Source organism: Solanum tuberosum, unplaced genomic scaffold (genome assembly GCF_000226075.1).
Source record: "Solanum tuberosum cultivar DM 1-3 516 R44 unplaced genomic scaffold, SolTub_3.0 scf00118, whole genome shotgun sequence".
Classification (NCBI taxonomy): domain Eukaryota; kingdom Viridiplantae; phylum Streptophyta; class Magnoliopsida; order Solanales; family Solanaceae; genus Solanum; species Solanum tuberosum.
This window is the reverse complement of record NW_006239043.1, coordinates 1,049,248-1,072,169: the sequence shown is the minus strand read 5'-3', so window position 1 is coordinate 1,072,169 and position 22,922 is coordinate 1,049,248. Positions and strand designations below refer to the sequence as shown.

Here is a 22,922-nt window from a genome sequence, read left to right as displayed (position 1 = left end):
TCTGAGAGAGTACTACGACATAGCACTTCATAAGACCTTAGCAAAGGTTCAAGTACCTGAAATGATGAAAACTGAAGAGAGCTCAATAAGTTATGTCGAATTGGAATCGATATCAAAATGATTGTCGACGGTATATTTGATATGAAGTAGCACTCAATGCTATAAATGGTTACGAGGATCTTGAATTCAAATATGTCATATAATGTGGACAGATAAATGATTGGCCAAATTAAAATGCACTATTCAAGTATATTTTGCTTCACTTAAAAAATATTGTTTTTGAACTTATAGTTCATGGGTACAAATGAATCATTGTGCGAAAGTATAACTGTAAGATATAAAGTACGGTTTGTACCTCAGGGCATAAAGGACTTTCGCAAAAGTCCTAACATTATTAAATGGAGATATATTCTCCAGTGGTGGATGCAATGAGACTTATTTCAGTCTGGCAATAGATAAAATACTTGAATATGTGTAATGAAATATTATCATGTCTAACTAGACGATGAAGGTTATATGAAAATTCTTAAAGAATTTAAAAGGTCTTAAAGCAATTCCATTGAATACCCAATGATTTTGAGACTGCTTAACACATAGAAAGAATCTTTTTGATCTCATGAACATGATTTAAAATGTCATGTATTAGTGCAATTGGTGCACTTACAGATTGTTGGTTATGCAAATGCTAGAAGATTGTTTGATAAACATAATGAAAGTTATGTGAAAGGATTGTCATATTATGATTCAAGTTATGACAGGAAACTAACGAAGCAAGTGACTTAACACATAAAAGATGTGTGATTTTCTTTGAGAAGAAAAGACGAGATTCAATAAAATTGAAATGATTTGTATGTAGATGCAGAATATTTATTTGATCCGCATAAAGCTCGATCGCAAATGGACTATTTATTTATATATGGAGGCACAATAATATCTTGGCATTCAAAGAATCACATTAGTAACCACTTCTTCAAATCATGCAAAAATAATATTGATCTATGAATTAAGTCGGGAGTGGTTTTGGTTGGAATCATGATCTATAGAAAATATGTGATTTTCTTTTGAAAAGGATATTCCAGTCACCATATATGAAAATAATATACAGTTCAATTGAAGGGAGGACACAATCAAAGGAGATTGAACAAAGCATATTTCACCAAGTCTTTTTCACACATGATCTTCAACAAAATGGTGAGATAGACGTTCAAAGACTTATTCAAGTGATAATCTTGTAAACTTATTCACTAAGAATTGCCAACATCAAATTTGAGAAGTTGTAATATAAGATTGGAATGCATCGTCTCCGAGATATCAAGTAAAGTATTTATCAAGGGGAGAAAAATACTTGTTGTACTCTTTTCCTTAACCATGATTTTATCCCAATTGGATTTTCCTGGTAAGGTTTTTAACGAGGCAACATTCAAAGCGTATTAAAAGATATGTGTACTCTTTTTCCTTCATTAGGATTTTTTCCCACATGTTTTTTTTCTAGTAAGGTTTTAACGAGGCATATTATCTATGGACATCCACGGGAGAGTGTTATAAAATATTATAGTGTGTATGTCCACTACACCAAGAAGTTACTCTCACCCATTATCTCCATTACTTTCTTCCATTATGTAGATAATCATAACCTCCATAACCTCCACCTTTATGCCTCTATGTTACACTATAAATAGAGGTATAAGAGTTCATATTGTATAGACTTAGGGTGTACACTTGAAAGAAAGAAAGTTATCACATATTGTTCCTCTTGTTCTATATTCTTCTTTGTCTTCCTCTTTATATTGTTCTTTTATTCTTAAGTTTTACAACAAATTATAGTTAAATAAGGTACCTTTGGGTTTTAATCCAAGGAGACGGGGAGAATGATGATGATTTTGCACATTATTTGTGTTGGTGGATGAAACGAAAGCTCCTTTCTAGAGTATTTTGTGATAAAAATGTGTCATTAAGGCTTTTAAAAAGTAAGTTCTATAAAGTGATAGTAGAACAATATTGTTGTACATGACAAAGTGTTGGTCAATGAAGAATGTCCATGTTTAGAAGATGAAGATGCTTGGATGGATGTGTGGGTTAACTAGGTGATATGATTAGGAACAAATTTATAATGGACAAGATGGGAGTGACCTTTATGGAGATAAGATGAGAGAAGCGAGGATGATGTGGTTCGAACATATGAAAATGAGGTGTGAGGAGCCACGGATGCGTCAGTTAAGAGGTCTGAGAGGTTGGTTGTAGAAGAAATAGTAGGCATAGAGGTAGTGCTCGAAAAGAACAAGAGGGGGGGGGGGGGAAAACCCAACTAGTATAAACAAAACTTGTTAGTTAGAAGATGTGAGAGGTTGATTGTAGAAGAAGTCAAAGGGGTAGAGGTAGTACTCGAAAAGAACTAGGAAGAAGGGGACTAGATAGAACTTGACACAACTTCAACTTACATAGAAGAGGGCTAGCCCCCTCCTTCAGTGGTGGACCCAGAAATTTTACCAAGTGGGTTCAACATATAAAAAAAAATGAAGCAGTATTAAAATGTTGTGGGTGGGAATCGTACACGCGATGCATCAGTCAAATTGTAACCACTTTGCCGCTAGGCTGCGTGTTACTATTGATTTAAGTGGGGTCAAATTAATTATATACAATGTTTTGTTTCAAAAAAATAGATTGAATATATATGTATATACAATGTATTTTTTCGACGAAGTGTGTTCATATGAACCCACTTGCAACAAGGTAGGTCCGCCCCTGCCCTCCTTTCCTCGTTTCATTATTGTTTCATTTGCTTTGTATCTTGCTATTTGATTGTTATATTTTTCTTGCAATCCTACTTCAACAACATCACTTTTGAGCTGAGGATCTATAAAAATAGCCTCTCTAGTCTCTACCCCTTAACACTCCTATTAAATAGAATTTAAAAAGTTGACTACAATTTCACATGATATATATTTCAGATTATTTATTAATTTAAACAACACAAATCATACAGTGATTCTTTATATCTTCTCTGTAATGTAACATTCACAAAACACTTCTCAGAGAAAATTGACCAAACACTAAAGTCATAAACTATTTATCTAATCAACAACATATTAAGTATAATCTCACAAATGAAGTCCGGAGAAAATTTAACGTCCACGAACATTATCCTTACCTTTGTCAACAAAAGTGTTTCTCAAATCATTTAAAAGTGTTTCTCAAATCATTTAGCCAATGATAAACTGCTATGTTCACAAAATACATTTTCCTGAAACTTCACTTTGACCAAAAAAATGTTCTTCTAAAAGATTGGTCAAACAGTTTATATAGGAGAGAACAAAGCTTAATCCTATTAACTGCTTCGACTAAAATTTGTTACTAAAGTGAATACTGTTTCTCTTCTTTTCTATTTTGTGTGGGAGTTACTAAAGGGTATCTCTATATAAGGGGAGAGTGAGATTGTTCACGGGAGTGTTTTTTTATGTCCAACCGTGGTGTCTGAGCTAGCTTGCATACTTCACAAGGACCAACTAGTGCGGAATATCAATGCAGGAAACTGAGTGGCTCCTTCATCCATCACATAGAGTAGACCTGGTTGCAACTTGCACTTCTTTCCTACGTTGAAATTGAGAAAGCTTTCAACTTGAAAACGGTTCCACTTTCTTGGACCTCGTAGCAAACCACCAAGCTCAAACCCCATCCAAAATCATCCTCAGAGGTATCAGACATGGTAACTGCCCACTTCAAATATTCGGGACTTGCTATATTTGTCTCTACCCAGCCACCAATTTTTGTACTTTCATCAAGTTCTGACTCTAGGGTCATGGCAAGTGGCCCATCTAAGAAGCAGTTTTCCACCAAGGACGCTTGAGGATGCCCTGACTGTTGTAAAAAACTAAAAGGCAACGACATAGCTGCGAGTCTAGGCTGTTGACGTGACAGATTGGCCATTTTGTGTATGCCCAAGATTGATAGTTTTGTATTGCTTGAAAGATGGCAAACAACTTGACCAAAAGTGCCAAAACAATACAAAACACTATCAGAGTGTGGCGGCAATGCAGAGACAAACTGAGCCAAGCAGGCTACAATATTTGATTTTTTAACCATCACAGCGATTCCACTACCATTTAGTTGATTCAGCAGGGGTGGCCCAAAAGATGAATAGTCAGTCAGCCCCCTTTCCTGCAAAAATTCCCCAAAAAAAATGTTATTCTAGGCTACACATTAAGGCAACTAAAAATGATGTAATATAACAAGTAGATACAATATGCAACATCTGCAACAACCAACTAATGACTCCCCATGGGATCTTCCTTGTCAGATTACTTACCTTGCTTTTACATGAAGCTACATAGACAACTGAAAGATGTAATATAACAAGTAAATACACTATGCAACAAGCCAACAACCATGTAATGACCTCCCTCCCCCCACAGAATCTTCCTTGTCAACCTGTTGATTTCTTTTTTTTGATAAAGTTAAAGTTGTATTCTTCAACATTAAGGGTATGCTGGCTACCTCCAAAAAGTTACAAGCTAAATACATAATTACATAGACCCTAGGAAATCTACCAACTGTTCTACTTCTTCTATACCATCTTCTTTACTACCTAAAAAAACAATGTTAATGTCAATTTTCTTTAACTTTCTGAATAGTGTTGGTAATATTCTCATGACACCTAAGGTTTCTTTCTCTCCAAATAGCCCACCAGACACAAGTAGGTACCATAGACCACCATCTTTTTTGGGTCTTGCTCCCCACTCTCCTCATCCAGCAGCTCAAAAGGTCAGTAGTATGTTCTGGCATCGCCCAGGGCTCTTGAGAAATGCTGAGAACCATGTGCCTATTTTCTTGAGTTTTTCCTGAGTGAGACATGCCCTTCTGGTGACCAACCAGGCGAAGCATTTCACCTTGGTTGGGGTGTTGCCATTCCATATTTGTTTCCATGGACCAAGCATTTCACCTGTTGATTTCTTGTCATTACTCAATCCTAATAAGTGCGAGAACTTTTGCACCACAGATCAGCAACTCGATATTTTCTTTTGGTTTTGGTGAGTACATCTGCAACTTCATTTTACAGGAATTTTGACCTAACCTTTTTTTGGGAGGCTGGTAACAAAACTTTTGACCTTATTACTTTTGCAACTTCTTGCTGATACTGACAATACCAAAAAGAATCGGACAAGGAATTGATAACTATGATCACAAATCAGAAAGCACATTCAGTATTCAGAAGCATTTACCTCACGTGAACTTGTAGGTACTGCAACATCTCTGCATCAACCACCGACTGGAATGGCAACTGCAGAACACCAATCACTGATATTGCTGCATAAAGAACTTTTGCTAAGGAAAGTGGACTACCCAGGATATTCATTTGGCCTCTTTCGCTGCCAACAAACTCTGCTACAAGTGTATCCTTTTCACGGATAGTTGTTTCAAAGTCAGCCTAGAATCAATACCAGTCCTAATTGCTCTTTCAATTGCATTGCACTTGGATTCATCAATGGTACCGATCATCAACAGTGCACCCACAGCATCAAATTCTCCCCTTACGTGAGTGCTAGTTTCTTGGAATGGACTTCCTTTAGAAGATTTATAGAATGCAAGCGCTCGCTCCAACTTCTCTTGTCTGTCTCTTAGCTTCATAATATCTGAAAAAGATTCTCGCTGCAATCTCTTCAAGATCTCAATCTGGAAATGATATAATTGGAAGAGTTGTAAAGCACCATCATACAGGCTGTTGCTACATAAGAATTAGCAAATATGTCAAACTAAAGCTTGCCGAGGGGAGTGGAGTTGGGAAACAGTGATATCCTACAGCTAATGAGAGTAACAAATCCCAACCGAACTATGTCAAAATAAATCTGGATAAGTATCTTTTTTTTTCTTTCGATAAGCAAAAGGATCGTTAAAAGAGATTTTTCTCTTACATATGGATAACTCTTTAGTCAATATTATTTCCTGGGAAGCCACATATCATACAGGCATCGTCATACAGCAGACAGTAAACATAAAAGACTTAAGGGTACACAGACAGAGCCTTCTCATACTTAAGAGACCCATCAGAGTAAAGCAGTGCCCAATAACAAAGCTTGTGGTAACTGGTAAAGTAAGAATTTGACTGCTCAAGCTCTGAGTACTTCCTAATGACACTGTTCCGCAGTTGAACGTTGCATGACAGGTAACCGATATACCCACTTTAGATCAATAGTACAAAAGTAGGTATGTGTACAATCTCACCTTCCCCTGACCTTCTAAAAAGAGCCAAAACTACCATTCTCACATAAGAAATAACATTTTCATAACTTTAACTGCTCTCCCTTTAGATATTCATTTGCTTCAAATAAGATTCACATGAAGGAGTAGCTATTATCTTGAAGAAATGTTCAATATCATACTTGCTTGGATCCCTCACTCTGTATAACTCTTACTGCACATTCTTTTAGGATCCTAAGTTGGGAAAATTTGAATATAATATATATTGATCCAATGGTGTTCTCCTTTTTTCCCAAAACATCTATCAAACCTGTCCCAATAGGGTGGCCTTGAAGTCAAAGAGCAACAATTTTCTTTTATGACTGTGAACTTCAGAAGGAGCCAGCCCTTTGGGCCAACACCATAGCCTTCACAACTTGGGGATGATGGATTTTCCCCTATAGTCTCTATCCTTCTCAACTTAATTACAGGACTTAGTAGTTAGTTCACATGGCACAGGGATCGAATCTGTGACCTAAGAACAAGTCCCTCAACCTTCCTCTTTTTAACAATCTAGGGAATCAAGGTTCCAATCCTAATCATAACATATGCAAAACTAAGTAAATTCTTTCCATCAACCTAAATGTTTGGGGACAAAGCTAATCAATACCGTTGTTAGTCAAGGAACCTCTAAATACCATTGTTAAAAGAAAAAAAAAAAAAGAACATCGAGATGTAACCTCATAATATCCAAATACCAAAAAACCGATAAAGCCCATAGAAGTAATCCATTCCGCTGAACAAAACCAGCATAGCATAAGTCTCTTTCTACTTTCTTTACTCATATTCTATAGGTCAATCGGCTTCAACAGGTGAAAAAAAATCAAAATTATCAAACTACTACTTGAAAACAAACGAAATGAAACTTAAATAACCTTAATGAGACACCACAATGTTACTACTTAACAACGCATACTAGAGCAAATAGGTATTTACATAATGACTGGCAATCAGCTTGCATAGGGAAAAAATGAAATGTATCCGAACTAATACTTGAAAACAACAACAACATACCCAGTGTAATCACACGATTGGGATCTAGGGAGGGTAGTGTATACACAGCTTACCCCTCCCTTGGGGAAAGGCTGTTTCATATAGACCCCCGGTTTGAATAAAACATATCAAATTAGTTATCAAAAGGAAATACAGTAGTGAGGAAGCTAAGTCAAAAATACAGGAGAACAAAACAATAGAAACAACAAATAGATAGCCGAAGCAAAGGAAATAACAAGTAATAATCAAATCGAAAAATAAGATAGTATGAGAGTAATAATAATAAACTTATAAGAAAAACTAGTAAACTCTCAACTACCTACTAAACTTCCACCCTAATTTTCAACCTCCAAATTAAATAAAATTAAAACAACCATAATGAGACACCAATATTTTACTTTTAACAATGCATGCTAGGAACAAATGGGTCTCTATATTATCTCTTTTGATAATTGTAGTGTCCATGTCAACTTTCAAGCATCTCAACTAGTTCTACAAGATACCTAATACCTCACACAAGCAACAAACACCAGGTAACTCTATGACTAAGACAGATAGCAAGAAATCACTAGTGTTTTTGTCTAACAACTACACAAGCAACAAGCATCAAGTAAATTTGTCCATCAAAGATAGAACAGATAACAAGAAATCAGTGACGTTTTTGTAAACAACTCATACAAGCAACAAGCATCAGGTAACTCTATCCATCAAAGCTAGAACAGATAACAAGAAATCACTAGCGTCTTTGTCTAACAACACACACAAGCAGCAAGCACCATGTAACTTTATCCACCAAGACTAAAACAAATAGCAAGAAATCACTAGTGTTCATTGACAGCTGGGCCACATTGTAGGCCAAAATTTACCGGAAAAAGAAAATACACAGTTAATATACCGGATTGCGGCGATTGGAAACTTCGCGGTTGCGGAACACGACGGAAGCGAAATCCTGCGTAGATTTTGCAAAGGATTTTAACTTGTCTACAACTGAAACAGCTGCTGCTTCCATTTTTGAAAACCTATGTATGAATCAGAAGAATAAAAAAGCTTCGATGAATTGTGTTAATGGCTTTTCAACAATGGAATTTCACTTTTCTCTACTCTTCCGCCATAACTGTGTAGTACAAGTTTGTTATAGAGAAGATGGAAATGAAAATTGCTATATATATAATTTAATTTAGATATATTGCGATATTTTAAAATCAAGAAATTAATTATGTTAACTTATTATTATGTTTTTAAAAATATATATTGAAAAATAAATCATTTTTTTTATTTTAGTGATTTCTACATATATAATATACGTTGTGTTCGAACTTAAAAAGTGTTTGACATGAACGAGACACTTTATTATTAATTTTCTAATATTTTATACCAAATAATATTTAATAACTCAATTTGATTGGTCCGATTAATTATTTTATAATCACTTTATCCATTTTCTCATTTCTTTCCCTTGTTTTGAAAAATAAAATGGAGGTGAACGAAGAAAAAATAGGATATAAAATTACAAGATGAAAATTGAGTTATGGCCCTCAATTTAAAATAAACAATCAATTAATACCTCCCTTGAGCAATAATACTTGTTCACTATTGACTTTACATACTTTTTAAGAAATTATAAATAGAAGGATAATGCTATATCACTATTTGAATATATTTCTTCTGTCCCTGATTATTTGTCCACTTTTTCTTCTTTAGTTGTCCTTAATTACTTGTTCATTTTGATAAATCAAGAAAAAACAATATTTTTTACCTATTATACCCTCAATTAATTACTTTGAAAAAGGTAAAATTTCTTGAAAATCTTAAGTTTTTAATTTATTCACTTCATAATTATTAGAGGTGAAATGGTAAACTCACTATGTCAATCATTGTTTTCTAAATAGGTGTGTCAATTCAAAAGTAGACAAGTATCTAGGGACAGAGGGAGTACTAAATACAATGTCTTGAAAAATATAATAGAGAAATGACTATAATTAACGATAAGGGTAAATTAGGAACTAAGTGTAAAATTATCCGTTGATTTAATAAGGTAAACAAGTATTATTGGACATCCCAAAATAGTATAGTAGACAACTATTATTGAATAGATGGAGTAATAAGTATTTAAAAGATAATTCCTCTATTTCTTTTTTATTATGGCTCTGCACAATTCTTTAAAAAAAATTAATAAGAAGTGCAATTTGACTAATATATCCCTATTAGGGAAGAGCTAAATGGTCAGAAATTTAAAAAAATTATAATATCTTTTTTATTTTAAAATAAACTGATCTTTTTTTCATTTTTTAATTAAAAGATATTAAAGTTAAAAGGGTAAAAATATTTTAAAAGGTAAAATAACATAGAAAAATTATCATTCTAGCCAAATTCTAACTGAATTTTCTAGCCAAAAGGATTCTTTCATCCCTACTATCTATTTAGTCTTGTTCACATAAATAATCCTCAATTAGTATGGGAATAATCTCTTGTTAATGGACTATTGAATTTACACTTTAAATATCATTGATGGATGTGTTCTGTTATAGGATTGAATGATAGGCAGAGAATACCAAAAGTTTAATGAGATAACTTTTCAATAGAACTAAAAATTTCTACACTGCTCAATGAAAAAGATTGTCTCTCTGTCAATGAAAATTTTGTGCTTCCAAATTTAGTTTAAATAAAAAAAAATATTTTATACTATATGAGTGGAATCACGGAGTGTGCCACGTAAGTCAAATATCTCCCACATAGTGATGAAGCTAGGAATTTTACGAAGGATGTCCAAATATTACATAAATATTTTTTTTTCGATGACTGAATGCATTGAAAAAATTAAAATTGAACAACATAATACTAATATTAATTTTTCTTACGAATAAATGTTCCAAAATTTTAAAAAATCAAACTGCATAATATTTAGCTTTAATATTTATGTTTAATCATATATTTATATAAAAGAGAACCCTAGGCCCGCCTATGTGGCGCCACCACAAACCAGGATCCCTTTTAATTTATTTTATTTCCAAAACTAGTCTTCCTCTTTCATGAAAAGTTGTGACTTTTATGAAAATTTGCGACATTTATGAAAACTTGCGACTTTTATGTAAAGTTGTGACTTTTATGAAAGGTTATGACCTTACCGAAGTGTTATGAAAAGTTGTGACTTTTATGAAAGGTTGTGACCTTTCCGAATGGTTGTAACTTTGCCGAAGGGTTGTAACTTTTCCCAAAGAGTTGTGACCTTTCCGATAAGGCACGATAAGCATTTGTTCACACTACCCTTTGTTGTCTATAAATAGAGGAATTTTCTCTTATTTAAGAACAACAAAAATTCTGAACTTCTTCTGGACAATTAAATATTTGTGTACTTTGCTCCTATTGAGTGGCTCACTGACATCATTATTTTTGTATCAATACACTAGTATGCTTTTTACAGTGATTAATTTATGCTTATATTATTAATTGTTATTTTTGAGTATATACTTTAAAATTTGTTGTTTATGTTTCTGCAACGTTACTGGTATAAGTATTTGTTAGTGCAGATTAACAAACATTAATTAGGTATTCAGACAAGTTTTCTCTACTGGAAGTGTTGAAGGTACAATAAAAAAATCTCTAATTTCTTCATCAACAACGTCATTCCTTCACATACAAGGATGAGAATTTTGTTCATTAAAAAATTATTTGAGAGTTAATAACTTTGCATGCCCATATTTTTTGGATTTTATATTGTAAGTTATCTATTTTTACTAAATTTTATCAGTGGTATTATGAGTACTTTATGAATTGAAAGTTGATTGAAGTGTTAGTCAATTTTTTGAGGTATGCTATTTCAAAATATATAAAGTTTTCTGGTTAGAATAATTTGTTATCATCATTCGATATCTAATAGTTTACTCCATTTAATGTATGTTTTTCTCGCTGTTTTGTTGTCCACTTAAAATTGTATTGACTATTTTTCTTTTGGTATGTATATGATCTCACTTGGACAAAACTTTCGTCCTTTTAATGTTTTTCTTTTTTCGTTCTCATTCGACTCTTTTAAATATTTTTGGTGTGAGTAATGACTATTTTCGGCAAGCTTAATTTGAAGAATATGAAAGAAAACCTACTATAAATAAAAGTAATATCTTAAGCTACAAAATATATGTCTATTAACATAGATTTGTTGGCATTCATGTCCCAAGTCATTGGTGAGTATTTGAGTTATCTAAGTTAGACCCATTTTTAATTTTTTAATGTTCGATATATTTCTTAAACATGAGTCTAGAATCCAACATTTGATCTACTTGTACTTTCATAATGCAACAATTATACGTACATATTTCTGAAAAAGTCGTAAAGTTTCATTGATGAAGCATTTAGAAAGGCCTTCAGAGCAACAGTTTGATGAAGAATGAATTTCTAAAAGGGTCAACAATATTATTTTGTTGTTGTTTCAAATTTATTTTTATCCTTCTATAAAAAAATTTAGAGTAACAAAGTAACAATAACGAAAAGTGTTGAACGTTGGATCTCAGACAAGTAGATTGTCTCTAAAAAAATTATTTATGTTGTTGTGGTGTACATATATTCTAACCATAAAATTATCAGATTCTATATATTTCATGTACAAAAAAATAGAAAAAGTGATACATCATCGCTACATAAAAACATCACTCAATTTTAACAAGACAATTATATCAACAAACATATATTATGATAAATTATGTAAAATATAAAAATGATTAGATATCAAGATATTTTTAGTCATTTTTTTAATATTTACAATTTTTGAGATATGTGATAATGTCAAATCATTTAATTTATGTTGAAATGTTCTTAAAACCTACTAAAATTCACTTTTTTTCTTTCTTATTATAGTCTATTATTGAAAAGATTGTTCAAAAGTTTAGAAAAATTATTTATGGCCGCGCGAAGCGCGGGTAAATTTCCTAGTTTAATATAAAGTGAACGAACAAAACAAAAAAAAAGGAGGGGGGAGGGGGGAGGAGGCAATAAGCTTAAAATGAAATCATTTTTATGTTTCAAGCTTTCACTAATCTATGGTGATGACAATAATAACGAGACATGAATAATGGAAGCAGAACCAAATGAGGTGTTCTTTTGTTCCCTTTTAGCAGCTTTCTAGAAATAGTTTAGAATTTATTTATTAACTTTAAATTAAATAATTACATTTAAGTTTTATTTCAAATTTTAATGAAAAAAAATAAAAAGTCAAATTCATTGAAAATTAAACTAGCTACTAAACCTAGATTTCTAATTAAAATGTAATTTAATTAGCTTAGAAAATTAAAGAAATAAGTTAAATTTTCTATTAGCTACTAAACTGAATAGTAAAATAAGAGTGTTCTAAAATGATCATAAAATGCAGTTGTAGGGATTCAGACCCACGCCTTCAAAGTAGCCAGGAGAGCCTTACGCCGTTGGGCCGTAGGTTCTTGATGTGTTCAGAGTGTCCAATCTATTAAATTTAACCGTTATAAGTAGTATTTTACTTATATATATACGGTATAATTTTTCGACTGACCCTCGAGACACTGTAGCTTCGCCACTGCTCCCACGTGGCATTCAAATATCTCCTGCGCACTTCAACTGTGTGGAGTCACGGAGTGTGCCACGTAAGTCAAAAGGTGTACAAAATTACAAGTTCATGAGAGTAATAGAACCTTAGTTTAGTTAAGGTGTACCTCTGAGATTCCGGTCATAATCTAGGGGATACTTATGCATTATCCCTAAATTAAATAAGTGCATTATTTGAAGTAGTCTTGTAACTTTAAAAATGATCAATACTTTTTGGAAACTGTAATGATAACATTTTTCACATTAAAGTAATCTTGTAACTTTAAAATGGCCGGTAATTTTTGAAAAATATAGTAATAGAGTAATTTTCTTACATTCCAGAATGATTTAGGGATCGTTTGGTGTGATGGATAAGAGAAGTTAATCTCGAGATAAATTTAGAGCATTCTTTAATTTTGTTTGATTGCAAAGGCTGAAATAACTTATCCCAAAATTAATAATTGGTCCTGAAATAAGTTATCCCTATCTTTGGGTGGAATAGTGATACTTGGATAACTTATCTCGGAATAAAAAGATAAAATGACGGAAGTATCTCTTTAAACTCTTTTTATACATTTTTTTTCATTTCTATGTATTTTCACATTACTTTTAATATCATGTATAATAACATTCACAACCTTCACTACTTTTTATTTTTATGATAATTTGTTTTTTCATTAAAAAATTATGATATATAAATATAATTTTATTTATAAATTTATTTGACTAATTCTTATGTTTATTTATATTTTGATTTCTCAACTGTATAATTACATATTTTTAATTATTTTAGTCACTTGAAAGTTTGTATTTTATATATCAATTAAAATGTATATAACTTTTTATTTTACAATTTAAAAGTGATATGTACTTAAACGAAGTGATGTAAATAATAAATTATCTTTTACTTTTACAAACTTGAGACGAAAATTATATTTTTAAGTTAAATAATATAAAAGTTTTATTCTTAAACACAGTACAATCATAGGAATGCACACATTAAAAAATCTAAGCCAAAAAAGATAAATATTTTATTTTTAAGAAGAAAAAAAGACCAAGAATACCCCTGATCAAGGATAACTAGAGCCTGATGCCGCTGACTCTGGGGTTTGCACCCCTACTCTCGTACGAGAATTATGTGGTGTACCTGTCGTACCACCCTGAGAGAAGTTCTCTAACACACCCAACATCCTCAACAAAGTATCCTGGAACAATGGAGTTGTAAACTCTAAGAGGAACCTAGTACTTGGCAATCTTAGCTTATAGTTCAGGAGAGACCTCTCTAGCTCGACTCTGGCTGGTGCCCTACCTATACCCCTAGTTGGGGTCTTAGCAACAGCCTCGGAGATTGTCTCCCCTCTATCACTGGAAACAAAAGCTCTGGTCTTCGGCATCTGTCAAAACAACACACGATAACTAAGCACTAGCGAAGGTAACCACGCACGATAAGAAAGAGTGAACCAAAGAAAGTTTCTTCACAGTCTTCATAGCCTCTCGAATATAAGTACAGACGTCTCTGAACTGATCCTCAAGACTATACTTGGACTTTGCTTGAACACGCGTGAGACCAATGAACCTGGCTTTGATACCATTTGTCACGACCTAAAAATGACCAAGACAAGTTAGTCTCAACCTAACGAAAACGAAAGAAATTTGGAAAGATAAAGCAAGAACAAGGTAAAAACAGAAAACTTATTCATTCTATTAACACCCCAAAACCTGATTGTCACATGTACAAGTCACTAATACATAAAGTGCGAAATTAAGAAATAAGTACAAGTCTCAAATCTTTATTTCTAAATAGAATAAAGCATAAAAGAAGAACTAGAGAGCCCACCGAGATGACAAGATGCTACCTCACAATAGTTCTTCGATAAGCCTCGTAAATGGGAGAAGAAGAGAAATCACACGATATTGGACTCGAAACCTACACAAGTGTAGAAGCAAGAAGTAAGTACCAACAACACGGTACACAACAAACAACCTAATAAATAAGGAAACAAGCTAGAAATCGTATACTCCTTTCATCCCAACTGAACCTATTCAAACTACAACCTACACAAAAATCAGTCAACCTAACAGTTCTACAATACACAGCTCACAAGGCTCAATAATCACAGTCCAATAGTCACAATTCAACAACCAACACGTATCAAGTAAGTCAATCTCAAAGTCAAGTAGATCAAACACAAATAACAAGTAGGTCAAGCATAAACATAAAAATGCATCAAATCATAATAATCAAACTCTTGCCAGAACCATTTTTCTTCAGCACATTATCACTAGCTGGAACCATTTTTCTTTGGTACATTATCACTAGTCCGAACCATTCTCCATCGGCTTTATATCATATCACTAGCCGAAATCATTTTCCATCGACTTTATATCACTAGCCGGATTCATTTCTCATTGGCTTTATATCACTAGCCGAAACCATTTTCTAATCGGCTTTATATCACTAGCCATAACCATTTCCCATCGACTTATATCATAATACTAGCTGAAATCATTTTCCATCGGCTCTATATCACATGTCTTACCACGGTATACAACAATCAATGCACATAAGCAAGTTCACACCATAAGGAGGACACAACAATTCAAGTAATTCAAGTCCACATTCATGCTATCAAAGCATTTCATCAATCAATCAAATAGGTCGGGCCACAACAAGGCAGTTCACAAGCATTATTATCAACACATAGCCTTTTCATTCCACCCATTTTTTATTCATTAAGATTTATCAAATGGAACAATAAACCCTTCACCTCATTTCCATTACTCCCAACACACACACAATGAAGGGAAATTCACGAATTCTACTAGATTACAAGGTTTAGGAGATTACTTGCCTTAATTCAACAAACTACTCACTCTAAGACTTGAGTCTTCCCCTTCCGACAAATGTCCCAGGTCACACAATCTATATTAATCAAGTATTCACAATAAATTTTCGAAAACAACAATGCCCACATCAAATATTTTGAAAATGGACCAATTAACTCACATCTCGATTCCGAAAATGAAGTTTGAATCCAAAATTATTTATTTGAAATCATTACCCAAGACATTTGGAACCCATTGGTGAAAACCATTTTGATAAAAGACTTAAAATCAGTTCACAATCTCCATTCTAGTTTAAACCTTGAGTTCTTGAAAAACCTTGTCATTTGTCAATCAAAATCTCAAGCTTTGATGTTAAACTCCATAAATAATCAAAGAAAAATGAAGTTTTAGGATCACAAAAGCTTACCCAAATGATTTAGCACAAGAAATCTCTTCAAAAATTGCCTCCAAGAATTTACCATGCTCAAAAATAAAAAAATTGGGCTTAAACCTAGAAATTACAGGTCAAAACCCCTCTCTGATGTCACTTTGCGGTCATGGGTTCGCTTTAAGTGAACCCCGCAAAAGTGAGGACCTTCGCTTTTGCGAACCAGGGTTTGCTTTTGGGAACATCGCGATCGCAACCCATGGTTTGCTTAAGCGAACCACGCCTCACAGGGGCCTTTGCTTTCACTATCAGGGTATCGCTTTCACGAACATCGCGATCGCGAGGCACCCTTCACGAAAGTGAAGCACACCAGCATCAGAAAAATTAGCCAATTCTCAAAATATCGAAATGACCCTCAGGATTTGTTCAAAACTCCGTACACACAAACACTATATGCAAATCAATTATACTCGATGTTCCAGACTTAATGGAACCGTTGAAACACGAATCTGAGGTCTCTTTGACCCGACATTTGTGAAAGTCACAAGAAACTAATACAACGTCTAGAAAGGCTAAATCAAGCTCGGGACCTCTCAAAAATCAACCAAGACCTCACCTATGCCTAAAATCATCATTGAATCCAAAAGAACTCTCGAAATTTCGATCCGAGCATCCGAATCCCGAATGTTGTCCAAAGTCAACTCAAAGGCAAAATTTTCACAATTTTCCAACTTAAGATCTCAAATCCTCAAAAGGACTTCAAATCTGAAACCGACAACTCCAATAGACCAGATTCCCCATTTCAAAACTGATAAAATCGATAAAATTCCATTCCGATACTCGAAACTCCAAAATACACTGAAAATCACTTTTTACCAGCTTTAACTTTTCAAACTTAATACTCACAAAAATTCACAACTTAATACTCAAAGTTTGACGAAACATTCTAAAAATGACCGACCAGGTCATTACATAGCATCACCCCTAACAGACATGAAATATAGATTCGAATTTAATCGAGCTCCTCGAAAAGAAAAAAAAGCTTTCCTTTTTTCACTTTTCCCCCTTATTTTCCTAAATCCAAGCAAAATGCACTAAAATTTTATCCCACAAATTGCTCTAACATATCCACGTCTTCCTCATCCTCACTCAAAATTCCAACCCACATGTTTACTTCAGTCCCAACTCCATAATCACCCGAAAAGCAATCTTTTTGCCTCATCATTATACATTTCTTATGCAGAACTTGTTCAGATTGTGCTCATGTAAGTTTTTGCATATAAATTTACTTTCTTTTTTCCATGGGTGTGATTGTACTTAGCTCCTCAGCAAGTTGCTGCAATAATTTCAATTGTGTATCTGTTACTGAGACTAGACAATCTACTAGTGGTAATGGGTGGTTGAATTGTGATAAAATTAGGAAAAAACATGTGGGTTCTTCAAGATTTGTGATGAAATGTTCCAATGATGTTGTGTTGGCTGGGAACTTGAATTTTTTCTCAGGTGGGTCTGTGGTGAATTGTGATAAAATTAGGAAAAAACATGTGGGTTCTTCAACATTTTTTATGAAATGTTCCAATGATGTTGTGTTGGCTGGGAACTTGAATTTTTCTCAGGTGGGTCTGTGGTGAATTGTGATAAAATTAGGAAAAAACATGTGGGTTCTTCAACATTTTTTATGAAATGTTCCAATGATGTGTTGGCATGGAACTTGAATTTTTTCCCAGGTGGGTCTGTGTTGAATTGTAATAAAATTAGGAAAAAATATGTGGTTACTTCAAGTTTTGTTATGAAATGTTCCAATGATGTTGTGTTGGTAAATGGAAAACCTAGAAATGGCATATCTGCTGAGGGACTATTGAGGAACTTGAGGTCGATTTCGGAACCAACTGAAGCTTTAGCTTTGTTTAAATCTGTAGCGGAGATGCCTAGGGTTGTGCATACTACGGAGACATGTAATTACATGTTGGAGTATTTGAGGGTTCTTGAGAGGATTAATGATATGGCTGTAGTGTTTGATTTGATGCAAAAACAGATAATATATAGGAGTTTGGATACTTATTTGATTATATTCAAGGGTCTTCATATAAGGGGAGGGATACGGGAAGCTCCGTTTGCTCTTGAAAGGATGAAGAAAGCAGGGTTTGTGTTGAATGCTTACTCGTACAACGGGTTGATTCATTTGATTCTTCAAGCAGGGTTTTGGCAGGAAGCTTTAAAGGTTTATAGAAGGATGATTTCGGAAAAGCTTAAGCCTAGTCTTAAAACATACTCTGCGCTAATGGTTGCGTGTGGTAAAAGAAGGGATACTGAAACAGTCATGAGATTGTTAAGCGAGATGGAAGGTCTGGGATTAAGACCGAATATTTATACTTTTACCATTTGCATTAGAGTGCTTGGAAGGGCTGGAAAGATCGATGATGCTTGTGCTGTATTAAAGAGAATGGATGATGAAGGTTGTGCTCCAGATGTTGTTACTTACACAGTCCTCATTGATTCTCTTTGCATTGCTGGCAAGCTAGATATTGCTAAAGAAGTCTTTTTCAAGATGAAAGATGGGTGCCAAAAACCTGATCGAGTGACTTACATCACTTTGCTAGATAGGCTTAGTGATCGTGGTGACTTGGACTCTGTAAGGGACTTCTTGGACAGGATGGAGGCTGATGGTTATAAAGCGGATGTCGTCTCTTTTACCATACTTGTTGATGCTTTGTGCAAAGTAGGTAAGGTTAGTGAAGCATTTGCTACATTAGATGTAATGAAGGAAAAAGGGATCTTACCGAATCTTCATACTTATAATTCATTGATTAGGGGCCTGCTAAGAAAGAAGAGAGTTAATGAAGCATTGGAGCTGTTTGATAGCATGGAATCTCTTGGAGTTGAGGTTACAGCTTACACGTATATCCTGTTTATTGACTACTACGGAAAATCAGGTGAGCCTGATAAAGCCCTTGAAACATTTGAGAAGATGAAAGCTCATGGAATCGTGCCTAACGTTGTTGCTTGCAATGCATCTTTGTACAGTGTAGCAGAAATGGGAAGGCTTGGAGAGGCGAAAAGGATATTTGATGGAATTAGAGAGAGTGGATATGTTCCAAATTCTATCACCTACAACATGATGATGAAATGCTATAGTAATGCAGGGAAAGTTGATGAAGCCATTAAATTACTCTCTGAGATGATAGAAAGTGGTTGTGATCCTGATGTAATTGTAGTCAATTCATTGATCGACATACTTTATAAGGATGGTCGGGCTAGTGACGCGTGGGCAACGTTTTACAGTTTGAAGGATATGAAACTAACTCCTACTGTTGTGACCTACAACACTTTACTGGCTGGATTAGGAAAAGAGGGGAAGATTCGAGAGGCCTATGAGTTACTTGATAGCATGGCTCTTCACGGGTGTGCTCCTAACACAATCACTTACAATACACTTTTAGATAGTCTTTGCAAGAATGGTGAGGTTGATACTGCCTTGACGTTGCTTTATCAAATGACAGGACCAAATTGCTTTCCAGATGTTTTCAGTTATAACACTGTAATCTTTGGGTTGGCTAAAGAAAAAAGGGTAACTGAAGCATTTTTGCTATTCCATCAGATGAAGAAGAAAATGTATCCTGACTGTGTAACTGTATATGCTCTTCTACCTATTCTTGTGAAAGACGGTTTGGTTGAGGATGCTGTTAAGATTGTGGACGGATTTGTTTACCAGGCTTTGAACAGGTCAGATAGATCATTTTGGCTGCAACTGATGGAAGGTGTTTTGGGTGAAGCTGAATTAGATCATTCCATTTCTTTTGCGGAAAAACTGGCATCGTATCATATTTGCAGAAGTGACTTAATAATAGTGCCTGTTATTAGAGTCCTTTGCAAGCAAAAAAAAGCCCTTGATGCTCATGATCTTTTTGTTAAATTCAAGAACACATTCGGTATTCGTCCAACACTAAGATCATATTATCCCTTGGTTGAAGGACTTCTGAATGTTAATCTTAAAGAATTGGCGTGGCATCTTTTCAAGGAGATGAAAAATGCCGCCGGTTGTGCCCCAGATGTTTATACCTATAATTTGTTTCTTGATGAACTTGGAAAGTCTGGGAAGGTTGATGAACTTTTTGAGCTGTATGAGGAGATGCTCCACAGAGGATGTAAGCCGATCGCGATAACTTACAATATTCTCATTTCTGGTTTGGTGAAGTCTAATAAAGTAGAGAGAGCAATGGATTTTTACTATGATCTTGTAAGTTTAGGGTTTACACCTACTCCTTGTACATATGGTCCTCTCATAGATGGGCTTTTGAAAGTTAAAAATTTCGACAAAGCAAAGGACTTCTTTGAGGAAATGGCGGAGTACGGATGCAGGCCGAATTCCGCTATCTACAACATTCTCATAAATGGGTTTGGGAAAGCCGGTGATCTGAAAGCTGCATGTGATCTCTTTAACAGAATGAATAAAGAAGGAGTTAGACCCGATTTAAAGACGTACACCATTCTTGTAGATTGTCTATGCTCTGCCAGGAAGGTGGATGATGCTTTGCACTACTTTGAGGAACTGAAATCAGCTGGTCTTGATCCTGATTTGATTTCTTACAACCTTATGATCAACGGTCTTGGGAAATCCGGTAAAATGAAGGAAGCGCTGCATCTTCTTGATGAGATGAAAAGCAGAGGAATCACCCCGAATCTTTATACCTATAATACCTTGATATTCAATCTTGGGATTGTTGGAATGTTGGAGGAGGCTGGAAGGATGTATGAAGAACTTCAGCAATTCGGTCTTGAACCCGATGTTTTTACTTATAATGCTCTTATTAGAGGGTACAGCAAGTCTGGAGATCCAGATGGTGCATATGCCATTTATGAGAAGATGATGGTCGGGGGTTGTAGCCCAAATAGTGGTACTTTTGCTCAACTACCTAATTAACGGCAGTCATTTAAGGTTCTTCAAGTGAAGCTTGTGAGAGCGAGTTCCTAAACTCTGCGTTGAGGCTGCTAAGGTATATACTCATTCCACCACTCCAGGGAACTTGCTGGAGAATGTAAATCATTTCTGCACTTTCTGAATATTCGAAACATGCTAAGCAAAAACGTTTTTCAAGACATAGTTGCTATATTTTCTTGCTCCTTAAATCATCACGTACCCCAGAGGCAGATCCAGATATTGGTACTGGGTTCAACAAAAAACCCAATGTACTCTGATGCTCGTTACTCGAGCTGAGGGTCTTCCAAAAACAGCCTCTCTACCTCCTCGAGGTAGGGGTAAGGTTTGCGTACAGCCGTACACTCTACCCCCTAGACCCTCCTTATGGAACTAACACTGGGTTTCTTGCTGTTGTTGAACCCATGATTTCAAAAATACAATGGGTTCAACGATAAGAACCTTAAAGGTTGAACACATAAATCGTAAATCTTGGATCTGCCTCTGTCATCCCCTGCTCTCAAATTTATCACCAAAAATATAAGAAAGAAAATTTGCTTGTTCCCTTTTCCATTCTCAGAACATCAATGCGTCCAAGCTAGACGTTATTATCTTGTCAATGCTGATAGTTAACTTGGCTGAACGTTGTCTTAACCTTAACTTCTTGTTTCTTTTCTGCAGGGATTACCTCTGCTGATCGGACGTTTACTATTTGGAGCTCGTAGATGTGTCAGCAAGGTTCTTGAGGGGCGGCTGAACCTCAAAGGTTTCGGATTTCATTTGTAAGGTGCTCTATAAATCCGAAAACGTTGTCTATATAAAGTGTTAATATTTGGTTGTTGTAGGTTTATACCTGTGCATCTTGTAAGAATGAGTGTGGCAGTCTTAGCAATAAGTGTAGCATATCTCTTATGCTTGGTGAATCCATGGTGCCTATATCTGTAGATAATTCAACCATAGTTGAGGCAAAACTCTTTCTAAAGTTTTGATTTGTTATTCAATTTACCAAGAAATGTTTTAATTCATTATTTACACTGCTTTGTTATGTGATACTTGAGCCGAGGGTTTTTTGAAAACAATCTCTCTATCTCCATAAGGTAGGGGTAAGGTCTACATACCCTACTTTTCATATAGATTTGTCCTTCAAATTGCTCATGTGTGTGGCATTGTGTAACTACGGAAAACGATACTATCTCTCCAGATGTTGTAGTATTCATCAAGATAATACAGTATAATATGATACATTATGAAACGAAACGTAACAACCATCCAAACAAAGTGTTTAGAGTTGAAACGTGATGTTAGATGTGGAGCTCTTCTACAATGTACAATGTGTAACCTTTTTAAGTAAGACAGGAAGGTCTTAACAATTGCATCCAAGGGTTCACCGGCAAAACAACAACATATCCGGTGTAATCTTACGTGATGAGGGTATATATGTAATCTCGTCATTTGTTTAATTCCACAAATCGATCTTAACTCAACACCTGACTGATTGAGCTTGCAATGGTTTTTATGTCAAACAGTGTCATTATATTAGATTTATTCTTAGTTTTTGTTTTTGCCTTTCAATTATAGTGTCTTGTTGCTATAAATATGGATGTAGAACAAAATAGTATCATTATTTTTGTTTTTTCATTACATAAAAATCACTTTTTAAGAAAAAACTAATCACTTAATTATATTAATATCAACTAAAAAGTCACATTTCTTTCCACTTTGTGTTGATTAACACCGATTGCCAGTTTCAGCTTCGAAAGCTACTATGCTAATTCTATTAAAATTAAATTAGCTTGAGTAGTAACCGGATTATTTAAATTTCTCTAATGAAGATATTAACTCGTAATAGACTCAGTTTTTAGGCTCGTCTTGATTAATTTCTTTTCACTATGGGTCCTGCAGAGCGCGATTCGAATTTAGTCGGAGCTTCAATGTGGATTCCGGACACCCAGATGGAAAACAAAAAAAAAAGAGGGCAAATCATTAAAAAAATTTAAAAAATAGAGTGCAATTTCTTAAAAA

At 34.5% G+C, this 22,922-nt stretch overlaps 1 protein-coding gene and 1 pseudogene across 1 annotated transcript; one reads left to right on the top strand and one right to left on the bottom strand.

Moving 5' to 3' along the window:
• Positions 1-3,182: 3,182 nt before the first annotated feature.
• On the bottom strand, positions 3,183-8,349 carry LOC102602504 (uncharacterized; annotated as a pseudogene).
• An 8,739-nt stretch (positions 8,350-17,088) lies between these two features.
• Positions 17,089-21,958, top strand: LOC102586286 (pentatricopeptide repeat-containing protein At4g31850, chloroplastic). The gene is made up of 2 exons (XM_006350155.2): positions 17,089-20,979; positions 21,582-21,958. The coding sequence occupies exon 1, from the start codon at positions 17,664-17,666 to the stop codon at positions 20,904-20,906; it is 3,243 nt and encodes a 1,080-aa protein (XP_006350217.1). The 5' UTR covers positions 17,089-17,663; the 3' UTR covers positions 20,907-20,979; positions 21,582-21,958.
• The last annotated feature ends 964 nt before the right edge of the window (positions 21,959-22,922 follow it).